At 45.0% G+C, this 21,784-nt stretch overlaps 1 protein-coding gene and 1 non-coding gene across 3 annotated transcripts; one reads left to right on the forward strand and one right to left on the reverse strand.

Annotated features, from left to right (window-relative positions):
• The first annotated feature begins 188 nt into the window (after positions 1 to 188).
• On the forward strand, positions 189 to 21,772 carry invs (inversin). Of its 2 annotated transcripts, XM_030102105.1 has the most exons (19): positions 189 to 260; positions 1,018 to 1,124; positions 7,231 to 7,330; positions 7,880 to 8,046; positions 9,278 to 9,451; positions 10,064 to 10,231; positions 10,342 to 10,522; positions 11,102 to 11,211; positions 11,690 to 11,861; positions 12,973 to 13,128; positions 13,223 to 13,344; positions 14,411 to 14,518; positions 14,610 to 14,716; positions 14,799 to 15,008; positions 15,832 to 16,043; positions 16,197 to 16,770; positions 17,311 to 17,462; positions 20,621 to 20,707; positions 20,809 to 21,772. In XM_030102105.1, the coding sequence occupies exons 2-19, from the start codon at positions 1,122 to 1,124 to the stop codon at positions 20,922 to 20,924; spliced, it is 2,919 nt and encodes a 972-aa protein (XP_029957965.1). In that variant the 5' UTR covers positions 189 to 260; positions 1,018 to 1,121; the 3' UTR covers positions 20,925 to 21,772. The 2 variants fall into 2 exon arrangements, with proteins under 2 accessions (XP_029957965.1, XP_029957966.1); XM_030102106.1 differs by lacking the exons at positions 189 to 260; positions 1,018 to 1,124; positions 7,231 to 7,330; positions 7,880 to 8,046 and adding an exon at positions 9,144 to 9,176.
• Positions 20,227 to 20,299, reverse strand: trnat-ugu (transfer RNA threonine (anticodon UGU)). The gene has a single exon. It is a non-coding gene; the product is annotated as a tRNA-Thr (tRNA).
• Positions 21,773 to 21,784: the final 12 nt, after the last annotated feature.

A 21,784-nucleotide genomic window follows, 5' to 3' on the forward strand; every position in this document is an offset into this window, starting at 1 on the left:
GACGGAGAACCGATCTCACGGTAACCACGGAAGCGCGGCGACACTTCCTTGTATGCAGCGGGGATTTGTGGGTAATGTAGTTTTTCACGCCAACGCGCGAGGCGTTTGAATTACCGGGGAAAACTGCAACCATGGCGGCGGGCTGCGTCGTCGCAGTAACGGGAGATGTAGTATTTTATCGCCCAGACTGTGGCGATTCAACGGGACGTCTTGGAAGAAAACTTCCCAAAGATTTTCTGGGAGACAAAGTAAAGTAAACGGTAAATAAAACCCCGACGAAGAGAGGCGGCTAATAGCAGCTTTTAAAATGCTACAGCATGAACATTGTACTGGGTAGATTCATCATTGTCACACGTTTGTTTCCTCTATCTTAGCTGCTGCGGTCATGAATAACAGATTTCTCTCAACACGGGATAGTTGCATCATTTTCCCTCAGTGTTTGAAATCGTATTTGCAGCCTTTTTCCCGTCGACATGCCCTACAATGCAGTGTGCGGTGTGATTTCGTGAGTAGAAGCTTGTTTAAAGTAAAAATAAACTTCTGATAGCCAAATACAAAATTCTCCAAAAGCAGTAAACAAAAATCCACATCCAATTCAGAAAAAAACCCAAAACAAAACAAAAATGTTTCTTTATTTACTTTTAGTCATTAAAAGACCATCACTTAAAGTAAAAATGTATCTGTAACTTCCCATTTATTACTGAGGAATTTGAGTGAGACATTGTATGCCAATTATGAAATGCTTGAAAAGGTCACAAACAATACTTTATAAAAGAAAGAATGCAATTAAAATCATTTCCTTCCACTTTTTCCCTGAGTTAAGGCACTCAAGCTAATTGAAAGATCTTCTTTGGATTAGTGAGAAAGCATCTGAATAAAAGAAACAGAAACAACCTGTGAGAGATCCTGTCCCCTCGTCTATAATAAGTACATGAGCTGTGATATGCTGGCAGTTATTTGTGTGAACAGGTGGGCTTGTCTCAGTGTGTGGGTGAGCATCTTTCTCTGCCCTGCCAGGAGCCGGGATCAGGGCGAGTAGGGGACCTGGACGTGCATTCACACCCACTGAGGATGCACTGAACTGAGAAACATCTGCTGAAGTGTCCCCCCTCAACGCAGATATGGTAAGAATCCAATGCACAGGGAGCAGCTCATCAGGCTGACTTTGGCATTTAAATTCCAGAAGTGGCATTTGTTCCACTACTATTTATATTCAATTGTTGTCCTGTTAAGTGATTGTCCCCCTGAACCTCCGGGTTTGCGATGCTCTCGGGAGGCCAGACTTTTGAGACTGAGTAACAAAGCTCACCGTGTATGTGGCAACAACCTAATTGTTAAGGAGATTAAGGTGGAATGTTGAATTGAATCCCAGCATTAATATTTAATGGGCTAAATCTGTCCATAGGGGGTTCACAGTGTGTGAGCCGCTCACAGATGGAGTCAGGAAGATTTCTCTCTGGTGAGGAGAAGAAGGAGCAGGATGTACATGTTTAGTTATGAGTGCAGGTATTAATATGTAATGATTTCTCTTTCAAACAACAGTTTTTTAAATTTTCATCAATATGTAGTGTGTGTTTGCTTGAGGCGTCGTGGTAAACATTTTTCTAATAGTTTTCTTTATTGAGAGTTGCTAAAAATGCTCGCTGATAGTGTACTGTCTATACTTTTTGGATTTAAAAAGAGTTGTTGTTGTTTTTTTGTGTAAAAACAAGCGCCTTCTACTGAGGTCAAACCCAAATCAATGAATTAACCTTTTTTTGTATGGCACCTATCCTACATAAAAATGATTTATAAACACATAGAAAACCCACACACAAATGACAAAATGACACACGTGTTTACATCCATGCTGTTTGAACTGGATAGGCCGTAGATGCTTATAAAAACTGATTTTTATAGCCAGTCAGGGTGTGACAACAAATGAACAAAATTCCAAGCAAATGCTTTGAATGCATATATGTATATCCTAAATGCACCTGCATCAGCTTTATTCACATCGTGGTTGCAGCCCATTGAAGATAATTGGAAGAAAATAGAATAGAATGTGTTTTCCCAGCTACACTGAAACTAAAAAAGGAATGCAGAGTACAACTTCAACAGTTTGCTTTTTCATACATTAGAGCATATTTAGATTATGGAAGGAGGCCAGATGAAAACCCCACATATGCACAGTGAAAACACGCAAACTCCACACAGAGAAACTCCAGTCCAGAATTAAACTAACCATTTCTTAAGTGGTTGTTATTTCTAAAATCCAAAATTGAAGATTAAATAAAAGAGGTCATAAGTTTTCCAGAGATGTATTTCATTATGAGTACCATTGTTCACAAGTCATTATCACTGGATTGCTGAATGATGTCACGATGTCTAACTTTTCCTACCTCAGTGATATCCAGAAAGATTAGCAGATATGTTTCACAAATTAAAAACGAACCAAATGTTACTTTTCAAGAATTTTGTTCAGTGAAAGCATTATAAAATTCTTGAATCCTCTTTTCTTATGTTTCTCTGCTCCAAAACATCATGCAAATCTGTACATAACAAGCCACATCTCCCATTTTCTCCAAAATATGCAGGATGGTGACCCTCATTTACCGAGATTCAACATTACTGAGTGAACATTCCATTAATGTTTGGGTCCTACTTACTGCCTTTATGAGTTGTATAGCTTGTCAATAAGTAAAGTACAGCATGTCTTCTCCCTTCACTTATATCTACACCAGTGGTCTTGGGTCATTAAAAATTTAGAAATTTGAACTTTATTTTTAGCATTTATGTTGTGATAACAGTCAGAATAGTTTCTACACTAACATAAAATATAGTGTAGCAAAGTGCAAATTGTTTTTTGTTTTTGTTTTTGTTTTTTGTTTTGCTTTTTCTGAAGAGCCTTTTCTTAACATATATGTAACAGTAGTTATAACACTACAGTGTAATGTGATACACACCCACCCCACTCTCCCTGCACTGATTGCATCTGCCCATCCTCTCTCCATTTTCCCCTGTTTTCCCTTTTCTGTTAGCTCCATCTTTTTCCATTTCGCATTGCTCCCATTGATTTTTTTGTTTGTTTTTCCAGCTGATTATGTCCCTCTACTCTGATTCGCCGGTGGGCACGCTGCTCCCTGCACTTTAATTGGACATTTAATTAGATCACAGTTTTAGTCCAATTAGACTCAGAGATGTGGGGAAAAGGGGATGGGTGGGGGGTGGAGGGGAGGAAAAAGTCCCCGAGCTGGTGTCTCCGTCTCCCTTCCCCCTTCTCATTCTCGCCCCTCTCTTCGCTCTTTTTCTTCATCTGCCTTTTTCTGTCTGCCTCCCTGTCCCTCCCTCCTGAGGGTGGCTCATTAGTGATATAATGGGATGACACAAAACACACAGCTCCACTTACTCTCAGAATGTCTTCAGCAGTACATGAACTGCACAGGCAAGGTGACAGCAACTCCAGATGCTCATTGCTGTAGAAGTTGTGTGATTTATTTATTTATTAAATTTTGGGATTGTTTCAGTTCCTTCTTCTTCTTTCGAGCCTTAAAAAGGGTGTTTATAGTCCACCAGTCAGAGCAGCATTGATCAGTCCACACACACACACACACAAACACACGTTAATGACTTGCCGGGCCGAACCCTATCGACGCAGTGAAGTGCTCCAGTATGATATCACAACACCTAATGAAACTAAGATAACCCTTATTACCAGCAGTGCTCCATTGCATGCCAGTCAAATACAGACCAGTTTTAGCTGCTCTCTGCTTCCACCATATTCCCCTTTTAGTTGTAGTCGTCTGTGCACTGAGCTCAGACTCTGAGCACAACAGTCCTCCCCAATAGGTTAAAACACATGGGCAAGTGTAAACACACACAAACATACACCTCGATGTATTCAGATATGCACACACTTAGGCTCAGGTGTGAGTCCTCCGAGGACACAAGCCAATCTCCCAGTCCCCCGAGCAGTAGCACACACCACCTCCGTTTCTGACTCCTACCTCCCCTCCACCCTCAGGAGGACGATAGATAACCAGCCTGTAATGTGTGTCTGCACACACACACAAATCCCACACTTCATATCTGCATGTCTAATCTGCAGATATACATATATGTGTGTGCACGTATAGGTGCTGTGTGAACGACAAGCGGCAGGCAGGGGTGTTTTAGCCACAGGCATCGCTACCTGACCCCTGTGGCTGTGAGATTGACAGCTGTGGTCCCGCCTAATTGCATTACTCTCCCAGGTGATTGGCTCACACCCTGGGGGCTCATTTGTCAGGATGCATTGTGGTAATGATGTAAATTAGCAGATCTATGTGTCACTCAGCCTTCTCCCCTCCTGCTGATTGGACCCGCTGTGCCCCAGGGTTCGGCCCCCAGCTGAGGGAGACGGCTCATTGGTCCTTGGGGAAACAGGACGTCCCCCAGAAATAGGGCTTTACAGATAGGGCATCCCTGAGGGTTGATATTATCCTTCCTTCTACGCCTTCACCTGTCAGTCAAAACCCAGGTGCCGATCCCCGCAGCTTCTATCTTCTATCTGAGACATAGATACCCTCACACACAGAGACATGTAGCCTGTATGGACCCTCGTACTTGCCAAGGAACCTGAACACACAGTCTAAACTGTTGAAAAAGTAGCATGCTTGTACAAATGTGTGGCAGGCGGGGTGTGTGTGTGTGTGTGTGTGTGTGTGTGTGTGTGTGTGTGTGTGTGTGTGTGTGTGTGTGTGTGTGTGTGTGTGTACTTGTCGAGAATTGAAATAAAGGCCACAGGCTCAGGCTCTGTTCCCCACTGCTTACCCAGCATGCCTTAGCTGTGTCCCCTATCAAAAGCAGACACCTTCACAGACAGCTCGAGAACCATGCAGACAGACACACTGCGCACAAACACACACTCTGACTCCCCGGCTTCTTCGCCTGTTTGTCTCAATAGCGTCTATTGAAGTGCGAGTTACACTACGCGTGTGTGCGTCAGGATTCAGCAGTATTTAAGTGTGCAGCTCTCCTGTAGTGTTGCTGAAAGGTTTCGTGGGAGTGTCTAGATTCTTTGTTAAAATCGCTGCAGTTATATGAGGCCGAATATGAATAAAGACTAAATAATGTCAGCATCAGCATGAATCAATACTCATACAGATGCACAATCACTTGGTCTGGACCTCAGCCTTTGATCAATAGTTTACTCTGAGTTATTGTCTTCATATTAACAAGTGGAGTGCTCCCTGAGGAACTGGTATGAATGGGTAAATGAGACCACTCCAAACCTCTCAACGGGACCTTGTGTTGTTTTTACCCCCTCCTTTGTTTGACTTCAGACACTGCATTGCAAAATCCTTTTTAGCCAAATTTGGATGCACTGTAGGTGTTTCCAAAACACTCAGGTCCTCATGAAACTCTAATTGCCTGCTCATGGTGATATGAATGTCCCTCACATAGATTTGGATATTGACTCTTGTCCCTCATGTCAATGTTTGGCCAAATTATAACTTTTTTTCTCCCTGCATCTAAGATTATCAAGATCAATTCATACTTTTTATCGTAGCAGCTGGAAGCTTTTAGATTGACTTGGAAATGCAGAAAAAGGTTCAAAATAAAACACCTGAAGTAAACAAAAGTTTGGAATAAGTTCATGACTGAACAGAGGCGCAGTGAATGTCAGATCGTCCTCTTTAGGAGCATGACATGATTCAGCTATGGCATCTCTGCTATTTCTGCATGTGTTAAATATTAGTAATTACAGACTGCATGTGTGTATGTGCATTTTCATGTGCGCTGCCGACTGCGTAATCGTTGTAAATTAAAGTTGTTTAGAGAAGTTTGTGGTTGATTTTGGTAAAGCCCCTGTAAAAACTCTCTCTCACGGAAAATCACTTCCCATGACGTGGCACATGTGCCAAACACGCACACACACACTCACCAACGCACTCACGCACACCTCTTTAGGTGCCGCCCGACCCACCGCCCCCCTCCACCCTTCTTTTGCACATGCATTAACTTACTTCGCAGTAAATGTGGTAACTAACCTGTGTTAAGTGTCTGCCTCTATTTGGCAGAGCGTGAGAAAGCAGCGAGCATGATGGGTAATTGCCGCGCTGCACGCAGTGCCGACAGGAGCGCTCTTTATGAGGTGACCAGGGGGAGGAAGAAGAGGATGAGAGGAAAAGGATGGAGGACATGAGCACGATCCTTCCTTCCTTCGTATCCCGCGCCAGAGTTTTAAAGTTTTTCAGAATGAAAATGAAGTGTTCAAACGTAATCGTTTCTCCTCCGCTGTGTTGTGCAAAACGCCTTTATGCAATGATGTTCAGCCGTCACCACTTCGCTTCTTTCCTCCGCTGATGAAAACATCTTGGAGGAATCTCTGATTGTGGCATGAGTTTCTGCCTCCAGCATTTATGTGTTTAGGGGCAATAATTGATTTCTGTGTTGTGCCCCGCAGGGCTTGTCCCACATCTCCGAACCCAACACACATATGCGTGCACACACACAACCACAGCAAGGCGTGCTGCAGTTTTAATGACACATGAATAAGACATGAAGAGAGACCCCCCTCTTACACGCTCACACAGGGTCTCCCCCTCCCCAGCTGCTTCCTGTCTGCAGATTACCCAGCTTTCACTGGGCTCTGGTTAAGTGGGGCCAGGAAGAGATTTAACCCCCTCAGCAGGAGCAGAAACAAGCATACACACAAGCACATACACACCAGTGTGCACACGCGCCCTACAGTCAGCATATATTAGCTCTGTTATTATGTTATCGGAAAGTATGTGTTTTATTGTGTGATTGACTGCTAACAGAGCTTCAGGTTTTTACAATTTGCCTCAAATTGGATGCATGTTTAAGTCTGAAAGTAGAATTCTGTGCCCCTTTGTGGCTCTGATCTGTTCGCTTAGGCAGCAGAAAAAAATTAGCTTGAGCCTTGTGGCTTACACGTAATCAAGAGGACTTGTTTGGCACAACCAAAATCTGTGGAATTGGCAGTTGGTTAACATTTCTTTTATGATTCCGTGATTCCCCGTGGCTTCCTGTAGTTCATTTAGCACATATTTTAAAATTTCTATCACTGCCAATAAAATAGTGCTACTTCATTGTAGCTGTATCCAGTAGCAAAGTGAGCTCGAAACCAAGAAAATAAAAGGAGGCTGTATAAACTCAGCTTATCATTGCACTAAACATTGATAACTAAGCTGAGTGTGTGTCGCTGCAGGCTGAGCCGTGACCTTCCATCTGTATTTATTACAGGCCTCGGTGACGTCCAGTCCAGGACCTGCCTCTCTGAGCTCCCAGGTGCATGCAGCAGCTGTCAATGGTGACAGGAGCGCGCTGCTCAAGCTCATCGCAGGTACGAAGCACACCAGCAGTCAGCCAGTGTGTTTAAGAATCCACAGACTGCATACGGTCTGGCAATCACTCGATTGATTTCTATAAGAAATCTTTACTGCAGCAGCGTCAACCTGCAGTCCGAGCAAAGGGTCAGTAACTGTTTTTTAAGGCTTCACAATTAGTTTGCTATTTTATTATGTTGCTGCCGTGATAGTCTCATGTCAAATATAATGTTTGATAGGAAAAAGAAAGCAATAGAAACATGTTCAGCAATAGTTAACAGCATGATCGTTCACTCAGTATTTCACTAAATCTTTCCAAATGTTGTATTATATTTTTTAAGTAACCTTTTTTTTTTTTTTTTTTTTAGCTGAATCACATTTTGTGTACCACAAGCTACCTTTTGATGGGAATTGATCCCATGGAGCAAGCCACAAACTGTTACTTTCTCACGATATGTTACCCTGAAAATCCAACATCTGTTGCCGCAAATGTTGGCTTCGTTGACGTTGGCTTGTCATTTAGGTTGCATTGATGTACACATGTGTGCATGTATTTGTGTGTGCAGCGGAGCCCTCGCTGAGAGACCGGGAGGACCAGTTCGGACGGACCCCTTTGATGTACTGCGTGCTGGCCGACCGCCTGGACTGTGCAGAGATTCTGCTGAAGACGGGAGCCTCGGTCAACAAGACCGACCACAGCCAGAGAACTGCTCTGCACCTCGCCGCTCAGAAGGTTCACAGTCACACATACACACAGTGGCAGACGTGCACAAAAATGTGAAAAAAGTTGAACATTTTTCCATTCTTTAAATGAAATAAGAATATAATAAGTTTTGACAGTCCTGAAGCTTTGATGGCCATGTAGTGCCCTCTAGTGGCGTCAGTATGGCCATAGCTTTTATGTCTTTATGAAGTTTTTATCAGCTGATTTTTTTTTTTTTTTATCCTTATGCATCAGCTTTGTAGTTAATCATTTCAAATACAGACGTTCACATCGATAATTAACTTACATGAAGGAATTTACATTTCACATTATTTTCCCCATTAAAACTCTGCAGTAGATGACGTACTGTCCTCTTTCACTTCAGTCTCGACTTGCGGACAGTCAGAAGAATATCTCTGCAAATCTGTTGTGAGAGAGCGGAGGGACCTGGAGTCAATATTACACATACTTTACATGTTATTTATTTATTGAAGGTTTGATTTAATGGCAGTGTCCTGATACAGGATATTCATATCACTGACGGGGGGAGTGGGGTAATAGTTTATTGGGATCCGTCTCACAGATGGGGAGTGTTGGTGTGTGTGTTGGGAGGTGCTAGTGATGGGAAGCCTTGTCTCTTTGACACCTGATCAATAAGTGGCTGAGACAGCGAAAGAGGCCAGGGATTACTGATCTAATTGGACTGAGAATAGAGACGACAGGAACACGCACACACACTAACACACATTCTCCCTCACAGTCTAGATGCATGCTCACACGCAAGATAGATCTGTCAGACGGTGGCTTTGTGGCCACAGAAAGGCAAATATACAAAACACACTCACACGTGTATGCTGTCATGTCTTAGTGGACACGCACATGCTGCCGTCATGTCACCGCTGCTACAAGAAACATCACCCAGTGGCCTGGTGGTGTGAGACCGAAACTGGGGACGGTGATGAAAATGATGGTGATGATAATGACGATCTGAAGGGAATGACAGGAAGAGACTGGCTGCTCTGTCAGACCACCGAGATTCTTTTTACTGTTTAACAGCTCATCACAGGCAGTGAGGAGTGAGGCAGGAGGAGGGAACGAAGATGGATGACCTGCGGATTGAACCAGACGCCGCTAAAAGCCTGGGGAGTCTGTGTGTGGGAGTGTGTGTGACATCGCTGCTGGTTCATGACTAATGTTGAAGAGAATTGATGATTTCTGAGCTTCTTCTCAGCACAGTTTGTCCCGTGTATCTGCGTTGCAGGGAAATGTGCGTTTCCTGAAGCTGCTGCTGTCCAGGCGCGCTAACTGGCTGCAGAAGGACTTAGAAGAAATGACCCCGCTTCACCTTGCCACCAGACACCCCTCACCGAAAGCCCTCGCCCTGCTCCTCAAATACATCGGACCCGGAGAGGTCGACACACAGGACAAGAACAAGGTTGGCTCACATGCTCACACAAAAGTCTTTAGCATTTTTTTTTTATTATTATCTTTAATCAATCTGAAAGTGGACAGTCTGGACGTCTGACCAATAATCTGCACAGAGACTGACTGGTTTGTAAGAAGCAGTAGGAATTTAACACAGAGATTCACTCACACAGCAGTTCATAGTTTAACAATCTGTGGCTTTGTCCTGATTTCTGCAGATACAACCACAAACACACAATTCCCTCTGTCTCTCGGAGCTGATGTCTATCTGACATCAGTAGTTAGTTTTGTAATAATCCAATATGCATCATCGTGTCAGATGACAGTGGTTCCAGCAAAACTCAGAATAGCTCAGCAGCCGTCATGGAGGCCATATCTGAGTCAGAATCTAAGTCTGCTGGTGCATCTTCAATGCGAGCTTTGTGCGGCACATTCTTTCATATTTCCTAACCGTGTTATTGTGGAGTGATTTTTTTGAACGTAAATGGAAACCTCAAACCTGCCACTGCAACAACCCTCTCTCCTTTTTTTTCAAGCTTCATTCATTGATTTGTGTGTTTTCATATTTATCTCCCTCTGTTGTCGTTGTTGTTGTTTTTTTGTTTTTTTTTTAATCCAACAGCAAACTGCTCTCCACTGGTCAGCGTTTTATAACCGACCGGAGCACGTACGCCTCCTCATCAAACATGACTCCAACATCGGCATCCCAGACAGCGAGGGCAAGATCCCGCTGCACTGGGCCGCTCACAGTCAAGAGCCCAGCGCCACACAGACCGTCCGCTGCATCCTGGTACACGCCACAGAGCACGTAACACACAGCCGTCATGATCTCACAGGCTCACCCGCGTCTGTGTGTGTGTGTGTGTGTGTGTGTGTGTGTGTGTGTGTGTGTGTGTGAAGGAAGCAGCACCCACAGAGTCACTGTTGAACTGGCAGGACTACGAGGGTCGCACACCCCTGCACTTTGCCGTGGCCGACGGTAACGAGGCGGTCGTGGAGGTGCTGACATCGTACGAGGGCTGTAATGTCACAGCGTATGATAACCTGTTCAGGACGCCGCTGCACTGGGCAGCTCTGCTGGGTGAGTGCACACACACACACACACACACGCTCAGTCTTGTATTTCTATCCTTGTGGGGACCGTCCATTGACTCCCATTCATGTCTAGCCCCTAACCCTGACCCTTACCCTAACCCTAACCCACACCACAACAAAGCCTAACCCTAAAGAAATGTTTTTGCACTTTTACTTTTTTCAGTAACAACAACATGGTCAAGAAAACACTGTTTCTCCTACTTAGGACCGGAAAAAGGTCCCCACAAGGCACGTCGTTCCACGTTTTGCTATCCTTGTGGGGACATTTGGCCCCGACAAGGATAGAAATACAAGAACACACACACACACACACACACACACACACACACACACACACACACACACACTGGAGGTGATCCACCACACAGAGATCAGACTGGTCGAAAACAATATTTTCTTTCCCAAATAACACATTTTCATTGGAATTTTTTTTTTTTTTTTTTTTTTTTTTTTTTTTTTTTTTTTTTAGTAGTTGATGAGCAACATTTTTTCACCATTTTTAGTAAATGTTTGATGAATTTTCCCAGATATTTACATCTTTGTCTGCCTCACATTTATTTTCCAGGCCACGCTAAAATCGTCCACCTGCTGTTGGAAAGAAACACATCAGGCACGATTCCCTCAGACAGCCAGGGAGCGACACCGCTGCACTACGGAGCCCAGAGCAACAATGCCGTGAGTCAGATACACTGAAAAAGTCCTAAAACTTGATGCGTTGGTGAGAATTATGTGTATAATCTGTTTGCTCGTTCTTGTGCATGTTACTGTTGACACATTTTTATGACGTCTTGAAAGACGACCATCACAGTAGGCACACGTCCACTCAGTGAATGATGAAATTAATATTAATAAGCAAAGGTCATTTTGACCATGAGAAACTCTTGTAATTGATAATACCTTTTCCTGAATTGTCCACAATTTAATGCCTGTCCTGTTCCTGTGACCTTTCATTGTCTCTCTGTTATCTCTACAGTTCCTTCAGTCTGAAGTTCAAGTTGTTGTTTTTTTATTGTTGATGTACAAATACAGATATGTTTGTTCAAGAGTCTTCACTGTCTCTACATCCATGAACCAAATCAAGTTAGACATCTAATTTGTTCATTCTTTGTCATAATTAATTAAACAAAAATGATGCGCCTCTCTGTGCGTGAAGGAGACAGTCGGGGTGTTTCTCTCCCATCCGTCAGTGAAGGACGAATCGGACCTGGAGGGGCGAACCGCCTTCATGTGGGCTGCTGGGAAAGGCAGCGACGATGTGATCCGCACCATGCTCTCCCTCAATCCTCACATCGACATCAACATGGCAGACAAGTACGGCGGCACTGGTGAGCGTTTGAGAAACATCGGGAAGCTCCTCCGAGCTGCTTCCTCATGATCAGTGGTTTCCAGTCTGTGGTCTGAAATCCCTTTTGGCGGGGGGTACCCAAGACATCACAGGGAGCGCTCGTAGCTGTACTTGCTTTGAGGTTATCAAAATTAGATTTGCCTACGTGAAAGGTTTCTCGAATCCAGAGTTGGGAAACTGCCCCATTGCTTTAACTTAGAAGCCTTATGCTTTTTGCACATTCCTGAAGGTGGTGGTTGTGTCTGCCCGTGTTTGGCTCCAGAGTTATGTTTAGTTCTTTGAGGCAGTCTGGCGGTGGGCAAAATAGTGCTTCAGTAAAAAAAGGTTGGTTGCCATCACTGTAGACAGACAAACACACCCTCACCAGACTCTTTGTTTGTTCACTGCATGGCCCGATCTCCGTTTTGGATTGGGGTTTGTTGACGACATCAGAAGGAATTCCCCCTGAGGTGCCGAGCGGTTAAGGAAGACAAGGAGCTGATACTGTCAGCAAAATTAGTGATGGAATAATGAACAGACTTCACTACTGCCAGTGTGGGTCTTTGACGCGCGCACGCACGTACACACACACACGCAAGCAACTTCACCTCCACGATGGGACCCCCGGGGCTGTTTGGACATATAATCTCCATGGCCCCTCTGCTCAACCATGCGGTCATTGTTTATGCATGGATAACATGCAACGGTTGAGTCATTCTAATGAGAGTGTGTGAAGGGCAGTGGAACTGACTGGTGCCCCGATCACTTCCATGCACTGTCTGGGGACGGGACCGAGGGGAGGGACGGGGGTGCCCTCGACATGGAATGAGTGCAGCGCTCCTCATTAAATTTCACTGTCTATTTAACCATCCATTGACCAGGATTTCGCCACAATCCAGAGAGGAGCCAGGGGGATGAAGGAACAAAGACGGGTCAGGCAGCGGAGGAACAATTGTCTCGAGGGTGTTTATTGTCCAGTTAGACTCAGGATTTGGATCTTTATTTTGTGTGTGTGTGTGTGTGTGTGTGTGTGTGTGTGTGTGTGTGTGTGTGTGTGTGTGTGTGTGTGTGTGTGTGTGTGTGTGTGTGTGTGTGTGTGTGTGTTTCGACAGCCCTGCACGCGGCCTCCCTGTCAGGCCATGTGAGCACCGTGAAGCTGCTGCTGGAGAAGGGAGCGATGGTCGACTCGCTGGATGTTATGAAACACACGCCACTGTTTCGCGCCTGCGAGATGGGATACAGAGATGTCATACTCACACTCATCAAGGGTGCCAATGCCAGCAGCAATAACATATTCTCTGGTTTTTGGGTCCCATATTTCTTGAGGAATAATGATTGTTTGTGGTTGTTTCTTGTGTGAAGGCTCGGCCCGCGTCGACCTGGTAGATGTGGACGGCCACACCGCGCTGCACTGGGCGGCTCTCGGAGGGAATGCCGAGGTCTGCCAGATACTGATGGAGAACGGGATTAGTCCCAATGTGCAGGTATACAATAATAATGAACTAAACATGCAGTAGTGAAATTCTGATTGTGCATTCCTGGTCAGAACACAAAAGGTCACGGGTTCAAGTTGCTGCCGCGAACGTTAGATGGCCTGAGTTGTGTCCTTCAGCAAGAGGGCATTCTAGGGAAGTCTCACTTTGGATTAAAGAATCTGCTAAATAAGATTATAGAAAACATCATTCATTTATTACACAACCAGGCTCTGTTTACTGGGTTATCATTTACTTCATGTTTCTTTTTCTTTAAACAAGTGACTGTAGCAATTCACCCACAAGTCCTGATCATGGTGTTAAGAGCAATAACATTTGATAAAAGTTAATACGATACTGCAAGAGCACGTCAGAAAAAAATCAGCTTTAATCTCCCAAAACATTCAGTCTTAGGTTTTGCAAAACAATTTTTTTTTTTTTTAATCTTTTTATGTGGACTCCTCTCATGCGCTATTTCCTCATTTGTACATTTCAGTTCAACAAAAGCTCAATTTAAAAAGTATAAACTGTGAAAGCTTTATTGTGTAATCTGAGAAACACTTTATGCTGTTGGCAAAGCCATAATTTTGAGTGATCTTTTCTTAACACACTGAGCATAAACTGGTTTCGCCTGCAGTAAGTAAAAAAAAAAAGAATGGGTCCTGAAAATACAGTTTGAATCAAAAAACACACTTTGTGAATTGTTACCAACACAAAGTGATGATTTTGCCATCTACCTTGTTGGCAAAACAAGCAAAATCCAGCCTCTTGTTAGACTGCCGTCCTCGGCTTCGATCTCACTGTGGCGGAGAAAGTGTAGCAGCGGAGTGGAGGTCCAGTCTGCCTGATTCATCGATCTCTTGTCTGACTGAGGTTTCTGCGAGTTCGAATCCATGGCCTCAACAATGCCTCTGAAATAGCAGCGGGCCGACTGTGCTGTGTATAGATAAGTTATATTTAATTGATGAAAGCTCCCATTCACTTCGCTTTAACAAAGATCACCCACTGCCAGTAAGTATATAATCAGGACCGACCCGCTGCAAAGTTCCTGAGCTCCAGTCTGCAACTTTTTGAACAGGATCAGGCTGGACGGACGCCCCTGCAGTGCGCCGCTTACGGCGGCTACATCACCTGCATGGCCGTGCTCATGGAGAACAACGCTGACCCAAACATACAGGACAAGGAGGTGAGCGGCTTGCTTGCGACCGCCCAGTGCTCGGACTGTTACACACAAGCACACAGTGTTTGAAACGCGATCCTTCTTTTCCGTCGCTCAGGGGCGGACTGCTCTCCACTGGTCGTGTAACAACGGCTATCTGGACGCGGTGAAGCTGCTGCTGGGCTACAACGCCTTTCCCAATCAAATGGAGCACACTGAGGAGAGGTGGGCATGGAGGCTGTCGTGAAGGCAGCAGACGTACTCGTGGGGGGATAGCAGTGTGTGAGTGACATGCTGCTCTGTGCAGATACACCCCTCTGGATTATGCTCTGCTGGGGGGGCACAGTGAGGTGACGCAGTTCATGCTGGAGCACGGCGCTCTGTCCATCGCGGCCATCCAGGACATCGCCGCAGCCTCTATCCAGGCCGTCTACAAGGGCTACACCGTCCGCAAAGCATTCAGGGAGCGGAAACAGCTCCTCATGCGACACGAGCAACTGCGCAAGGATGCAGCCAAGTGAGAGACGAGCACATAGACACACAAAGACACCAAGGATGAAGAAGCTTTAACATTTTATTTCACTAGTATTTAATCCATTTTCCTTTGAATCAGCATTGATTTTCCCTTCATCAGACATTGTATGTTTGCACTTTTTTCCACATGTGTAATTTTAGTTTTACTCGTTATGCAGACACCATGCCTCATTAACGCCCCACTGAGTTTCACACAGTGCCTTCTATCTTTTTTTTTACATCCACATGCTTTAAAACAATCTCTTATTCTTGCTTCCATCTTCATTACCTGCCTCTGTCTTGTGTTTCTCCCCCAGATAAGAACAGTCACACTCAATCCGTATCTATCTTTTTTTCTGTCATCCCAGCACACACATACATCTTCCCTCTGTCCTGCTCTTCTCTTCCGTTGTCATTTGCTTACCAGTCTCACCTCACACAATGCTTTGATGGGTAAATTTGTTTTAAAGAGGCCACACCAACCCCCGTTCTTTCCATGAAAGTTTTACAGTCTTATGTGATGTTACACTTACAAAGTCAGAGACATATTGTGACATCTTTGGTCTGAACTCATGCTTCTCATCAAAAAAACAGTAAAATTTTACCTGTAAAACCGTTAAAGTTACTGGGAAAAATGAAAGATATTGTCTTAATTAAAGTTTGCTAATGTTGGAAAACGTTTCAGATGTAAAAGATTGATTAGATCCTACTCAGTATTCAAAGATACGACCCTTTCTCATTTCATCAGCTGATGCTTTGGATATTTGTGTGGTTTACTACACATACAATAATATGCCGCTTTAGCTCTCACTTTTCTCCATTCTCAGGAAACGAGAGGAAGAACAGCGGCGGAGAGAAGCTGTGCAGAAAGTGTCAGCGCCCGCTGCTGAGAAACGGAAAGTTTCACAGATGAAAGTGGAGCAAGAAAAGCTCTCCTTAGTGAACATTATAGGGAATTTATCCATTAATGATGCGCCGGTGGAAACTCAGAAAGCGTCCAAAACTGAACGCACAAAGAGCAAAGAAGAAAGACACAAAGGTACTAAATGTTTGAGGTTGTTTTTACCAGGGAGAAATGTTTATCTCTACATGCATGAAGCCCAACTAGGCAGTAAAACTGATGATTTGCATGACGTGTGGCATATTCTCACGTACGGTAATTCAGAGCCTTTTAACTTTTTTTCCCCACCAGCCCACAAAAGCAGGTCCTCAAGAAGAAGTAAAGTGTCTGAACCGCAGGAGGCTCCCGAAGCTCTGAGCCGCAGTCATGAGAGCGGCGACTCTGCACCTGGTGCTCCTCAGACCACCAGGTTGAAGGAACTCCTGTCTCCAGGCAGCAGCAGCCAGCCACCCAGCCTGAAACCCACGTCCCCCTCCACACCCAAAACAAGGGACCAACCACCCCCGAGCGCATGCACACCCTCCACCCCTGCCTCCGCTGCAGACCAGAGCGAGGCCAGGACCGGAGAGCGCATCCCCCTGAAAAAGACAGACAATCCCGCCAGTGTGCAGACCGTCATTGCCAAAGCCGATTCCCACACCTCTCCGAGAAAGCACAGAAAACACAAGCAGCAGAATTCACCGAGGGACAGAGCTCCTGTCGTCTCATTAGGGAGTAGTTCATCTTTAGATCACAAAAGCCCTTCGAGAAAGACTCACTCGGCTTCACGCGCGTCCCTGTCAGCGCGCACACACAGGGAGCACAGCAGAGAGCAGCGCAGGAGGAGGAACGAGGCCGCACGCACCATCCAGCGAGCCTGGAGAAGGTGAGCGATCGCACCTGGAGAGGCGTTCAGGAACTCGGCGTTCTCCGACTACGAGAAATCTAACCGTACCATGTGGTGCCCACATGTGTCCTCACCCACATACATGCCAGTGGGTTCTCATCTCTTCTGCACCGTTTGGTCTGGTTGCCATCAACACTGGAGTGGGTGGGGGTGAGCGTGGGAGAGGGGTGAGACAAGGAGACGGGGGACAGCAAGGCTGTAATCTAAAACTTTCATACGACTTTAACAAGAGGCGAAAAGTTCAATGGGGCTGCTTTAATAGCTACCAGCAGCTTCTCTTTGCCTTCTGCTCCCTTTTACATACCCCGCGTTTCTCTTAGAGGCTGCCAATCCACAGCAGGAGGCCCTCTGTTCCTCCTCAGTTTCACATTTATATTGTGTATATGCGGCCTATTAACTACCTTGAGTAAACTGTTTATTTTGTTTACGCTCAGTGAGCATTAGTGTGAGGACTCGCTGGGCTTTCGGAGCTTTGATGCCTGTCTGAGATGCTTAATTGAACGGCGTGTGTCTCCGCAGGTTCTGTGCGAGCCGACGGGGAGAGGTACACGCCCACCGAGAGGTTGAGTCAGGTGATTCAAACTACGCCCCTCACACACGGAGGGTGGACATCAGATCTCAGCTGGCTAAATCTGCACAGAGTAAGACCTCTGTGCTACAAAGCATCTATGGTAAGACGTTCATTCTGATATTGATAACATTGCAAACAAACTTCTTCAATTATTTGTTTGAAACCAGTCTTTTAAAACACAACCCATCTTAAAGTCAGTTCATTTTTTTCATTGAAAAATTGGATTTCTTTTAAACAACATCCAAAACATGTTGTCAATGTATTAATCAAGTTCCCAAACTTAGCATTTGAATGTTTTTGTTTGATGAAATGAGCTGTGACCAGTGAGTGTACAACAGGAAGCTCGTTGTGTCTCAAGAGCTCCCAGGAACCATCAATCTGATGGCAAACAGTGAACTATTTTCTGCTCACTTGACCATAGAATGACAACTGGAGATTAATGAATAAAGTAGAGCAGTGACGCAAACTGAAGTGCTTTGATCCGAGTCAAATCGGGAACCTTACAGCTCATAGTTAGTGCTTTGTATCGCCGAGCCAGAGACATCCCATAACTCCTTGTGTTTACACAACAGTCAAAACAACACGACAGTGCATCTGCTAATAATACAAGGAAACAACAGTGGTTTAACTCCCTTCCATTGTTCTTCATAATGACTGTGCGGGCAACCTCACCCGCACAGCAGCGGTTAGACGCGAGAAATGTGTCGTATTGATTGAGTGAATCTTGACTTCATATCCAGCCTCAGTCTTTTCAATCATTGATATTGAACCTGGGGTGTAAAGGAGGCGCTGTGACGCCTGACAGGATGTTCAGCTGCATCTGGAGCGCCCTGCTCAGAGAGCAGAGCAGCTTCAGGTCTTCTTCTCCAACCTTCACTGGAAAAAACAGCCCAGAAGAAGTGCCGGTTATCGATCACATTTCAGCACCGAGTCCAAACAAACCCTTCACAGTTTACAGCTTGCATCAGGAGTAGTGGGCTGCTGCAGGGGATCAGATCCTGTCCCTGCTCCAAGGCTCACTGTGGTGGTGGTGAAGATTAGAAGCAGAAGCTTTTATTTCCCTTCCCTGAAGCTCGTCGCTTTAGGGATCTGAATCAGCCAACTTCCGGTCACAAGTTTTTGCTTCTCTAACCATTCGGCCTCCTTTCCTTTGAAGTCAATTGAAGGAATTTATGCTCTGGCCAATATTTATTCAGTGTGTTTTTGTAATTGCTCGTGGTGTTAGCTACAAGTTACACTTCAGGCTCTCAGTTAATTTGGTGTCTCATGTGCAGCTTTACACATGTCACTGTATGAACTTCAAGATATTCCTCATTTTCATAACTCCCTGTCAAATCAGAGTCAGTGTTACGGCTGATAACAGAGCTGGGAGAGCCAGGAAATCACGATCACTGTTTTCAAACACACTCAACGAGCCGTACGCGAGCAGATGTGGTGACAGGAACCCACGTAAATGTCTGGGTGACGCCTCAATCCACATACCTGGACAGTATCAGCCTGGTTTCACGTGTGGAGCCTCGGCTCGGTTTCGCTCCGCGGACAGGACTGACCTTCATAACACATCACCAGGTGATGATGGGAGGACGGGCAGGAACCACGTCGCGCCAAAACATACAAGCACACATGCCCTCGCCGGTCGCGGGGAGGGGGGACAGATAGACTCCGCGGTCCAGCCCCAACCTTCGGACGTGGTTTTCCCCTCCCCCTTCTCACCTCCTCCCGCTCCCTCTTTCTCCGCTTCTCCCTATCTGACAGTCCTGGCACTGTGAAAAGTTCAGAGCTGTCAGGGGGAATGTCAGACGACTGCGTAGAGCTATCTGCTGAACACACACGCACACACACCGAGCCCCTCTCCCCACCCATATGATACCCCACGCAGACATGCATAAGACGTATTTTCTCGCTCGCTCGTCATTCATTTCCAAGAAGTCGGCAGACATTTGACACAGCTGTAACCTGGGTCAGATCAACATTTTTTTTTTTTTTAAACAGGCCTTTTAACCGTGTAATTACCAATATATATGTCCGTCCACCTGCACAGGTAGCGGAAAGTAAATTCCTTACTCAAATAGAACAGATAGTACACATTCTGTACACATTTCTGTAAAAGAAATTTTATAAGCTTAAAGGCCCCATAACTTTGAAGTTTGATTCAAGCTAGATCAAAGATAGATACATTATAAAGTTCTTTTGAAATCTTTCAGAGGGAAGGACAGAGAGGCTGCATCTCTCCTGCTGTTTTCACCTGTGAAGGAAGCAACGAGTAATGAACACACTGACGTTTTATTGTGGTAGATCAGCAGGGAGGTAAAGAACAGATAAATGCTTATTTTATTCACCCAAAAAATTATATAATCCTCCCAAACAACCTGATATCACAACTAAAGCAGCATACATGTTTGTAAGCAGTAAAAAGTTCTGACATTTGTGGCAAGCAGTGTTGTAGAAATGAAATACACGCTCCTGATTCAGAGTAACAGGGTGGTTATTCAGTCTTCAGCAATACAGCGATCACACTGCTGGAATATTGCTGATAAGAATCATTTGTTTTTGCATCACAGATTTTTTTTTTAAAAAAAACCATATAAAGTACAAAGAAGCACTGTGAGAAAGTTTAATTGACCTTGATATAAAACAACATAAATTCTGTCACTGATTGTGTAAAGATCTGTGTGACGCGATCAGCCTCTTTTACAGCTTTCTATGCCGCAATTGGTGTTTTTATCTATTCACGATGATCTTTATTAACTGATGGTCTTTTTCACCAGACACCCCGGTCCTGTTCTAACATCTGCAGCAAATTATTATGAATCATGTTTCTTAAAAACAGTGATGAATCCTATTTCTTAAAAACATTGTAGCCAAGGCCCCAGCGAGATTTGAACTCGCGACCCCTGGTTTACAAGACCAGTGCTCTAACCACTGAGCTATAGGGCCTACATATTGGTGATCACACGTATCATATCTCGAGAATAGCGCGTCTTACCTGAACAATAAAGCCTGGGTGTGGCGCCTGACCAGATGAACCAGTTAAAGGAGCGGCCCAACCCTCTCGTGCAGTACTCGGCTCAACGCTGGGATCGTTTACATGATTTTACTGGACGTCTTGTTTACAAGGGTCACCTCAAGCATGTGAAAGAAAACTGTGGTTTACGTCTGGCTAGAAAACAGAAGCAAGCAGCAGTGAAGAGAGCCTGGAACGAGACGCCGGCACCACCAGCGGCTCCTGAATCTGAACCTTTTCTTGCTGTCCTTCAGGCAACTCCATGGCCCGGCGAGGGCGTCCGCTTCGGGGGTCTCAGTCTCTGCTGCTCTCGGAGACCCCTCTACACACACAGAGCCAGCGTGAGTTCACGTGCACAGAATAAACACGGCATTTTCATTCAGCGAAACTTTTTGAGAATTTTTTTTTTTTTTTTTTTTTTTTAATGCTTTTTCCATTTCAGTGAGCGGCATAGACTGTGTGCACCTGCCCGACGCCGTGAACCAAGCCAGGCAATACTCGTACCACCTGAGACCACAGAGCGCCGGACAGGGGACGAGAGGCCGGGGAAAACACTGAACACACACACACACACACACACACCTCGTGCTCTTTGATGTTTTCTCAGCTGGCTGGCAGTCTTACCTCCATAGAATTACTCTACGTATTGTTCCCTCGATGTGCTAAGCTTTCTAAAATTAAGCTGTATGACATCAGAGCCATGACCTCACAGGGAGGGGTTAAGTCTACAGAAATGGTGTGTGTAAAAGATAACCTTTCATCCATTGTGGAGGGATCACATACACACTCCGTCTCCCTCGTTCTCCATAGCGCTCGCACACACACTGAGATAACCTTTCCTCCCGTTGTGGAGAATGAGGCAGTCTATCAACAGCCGGTCATACAGATAGCCCACCTGCAGCCACTGACACACACACACGGACATGCACACACACACGGACATGCACACACACACACACACACACACACACACACACACACACAAACACACAGTCTGCTTTAAGTTCTGTCCCTCTGAATAGAAACGTGCATTTTGAATTTTTTTTAAGCTTTTATTTGTACATGAATAATTTGTATGGTGTTATTTTTTGAAAATATATACCTCAGTGTTTTTTCTTTTTATAATATCTGATATAAAATTAAAAAAATAATAAATCCAGGAAGTGCATTTTTATTGGATTTTATTTTTCCTCATTTTTTTCCAAAGTCATCACTGACCCCAGAAAACACTGGGTCAGCTTTCATCACCAACAAAAGTCAGACAAGAAGGCAGAAAGAGATGAAAACAGGCCAGGATACGAGCGAAGCTGGAAGTTTAAGACACGGAAAATGAAGCTCCTAACACAACAGCGTCTCCGTTAGAAAGGGGTTTCAGTCTGTGGGTTTTGTCCTGTGTGTTCTCCGCTGTTACGCCTGGT

The sequence above is a fragment of the Salarias fasciatus genome, chromosome 11, assembly GCF_902148845.1.
Source record: "Salarias fasciatus chromosome 11, fSalaFa1.1, whole genome shotgun sequence".
Classification (NCBI taxonomy): Eukaryota; Metazoa; Chordata; class Actinopteri; order Blenniiformes; family Blenniidae; genus Salarias; species Salarias fasciatus.

Excerpts from the sequence above, each read along its gene's own strand:
- invs (XM_030102105.1), top strand. Across the intron at positions 14,717-14,798 it reads ATGGAGCACACTGAGGAGAG|ATACACCCCTCTGGATTATG; the intron begins GTGGGCATGGAG and ends TGCTCTGTGCAG. Across the intron at positions 16,044-16,196 it reads CAAAGAAGAAAGACACAAAG|CCCACAAAAGCAGGTCCTCA; the intron begins GTACTAAATGTT and ends TTTCCCCACCAG.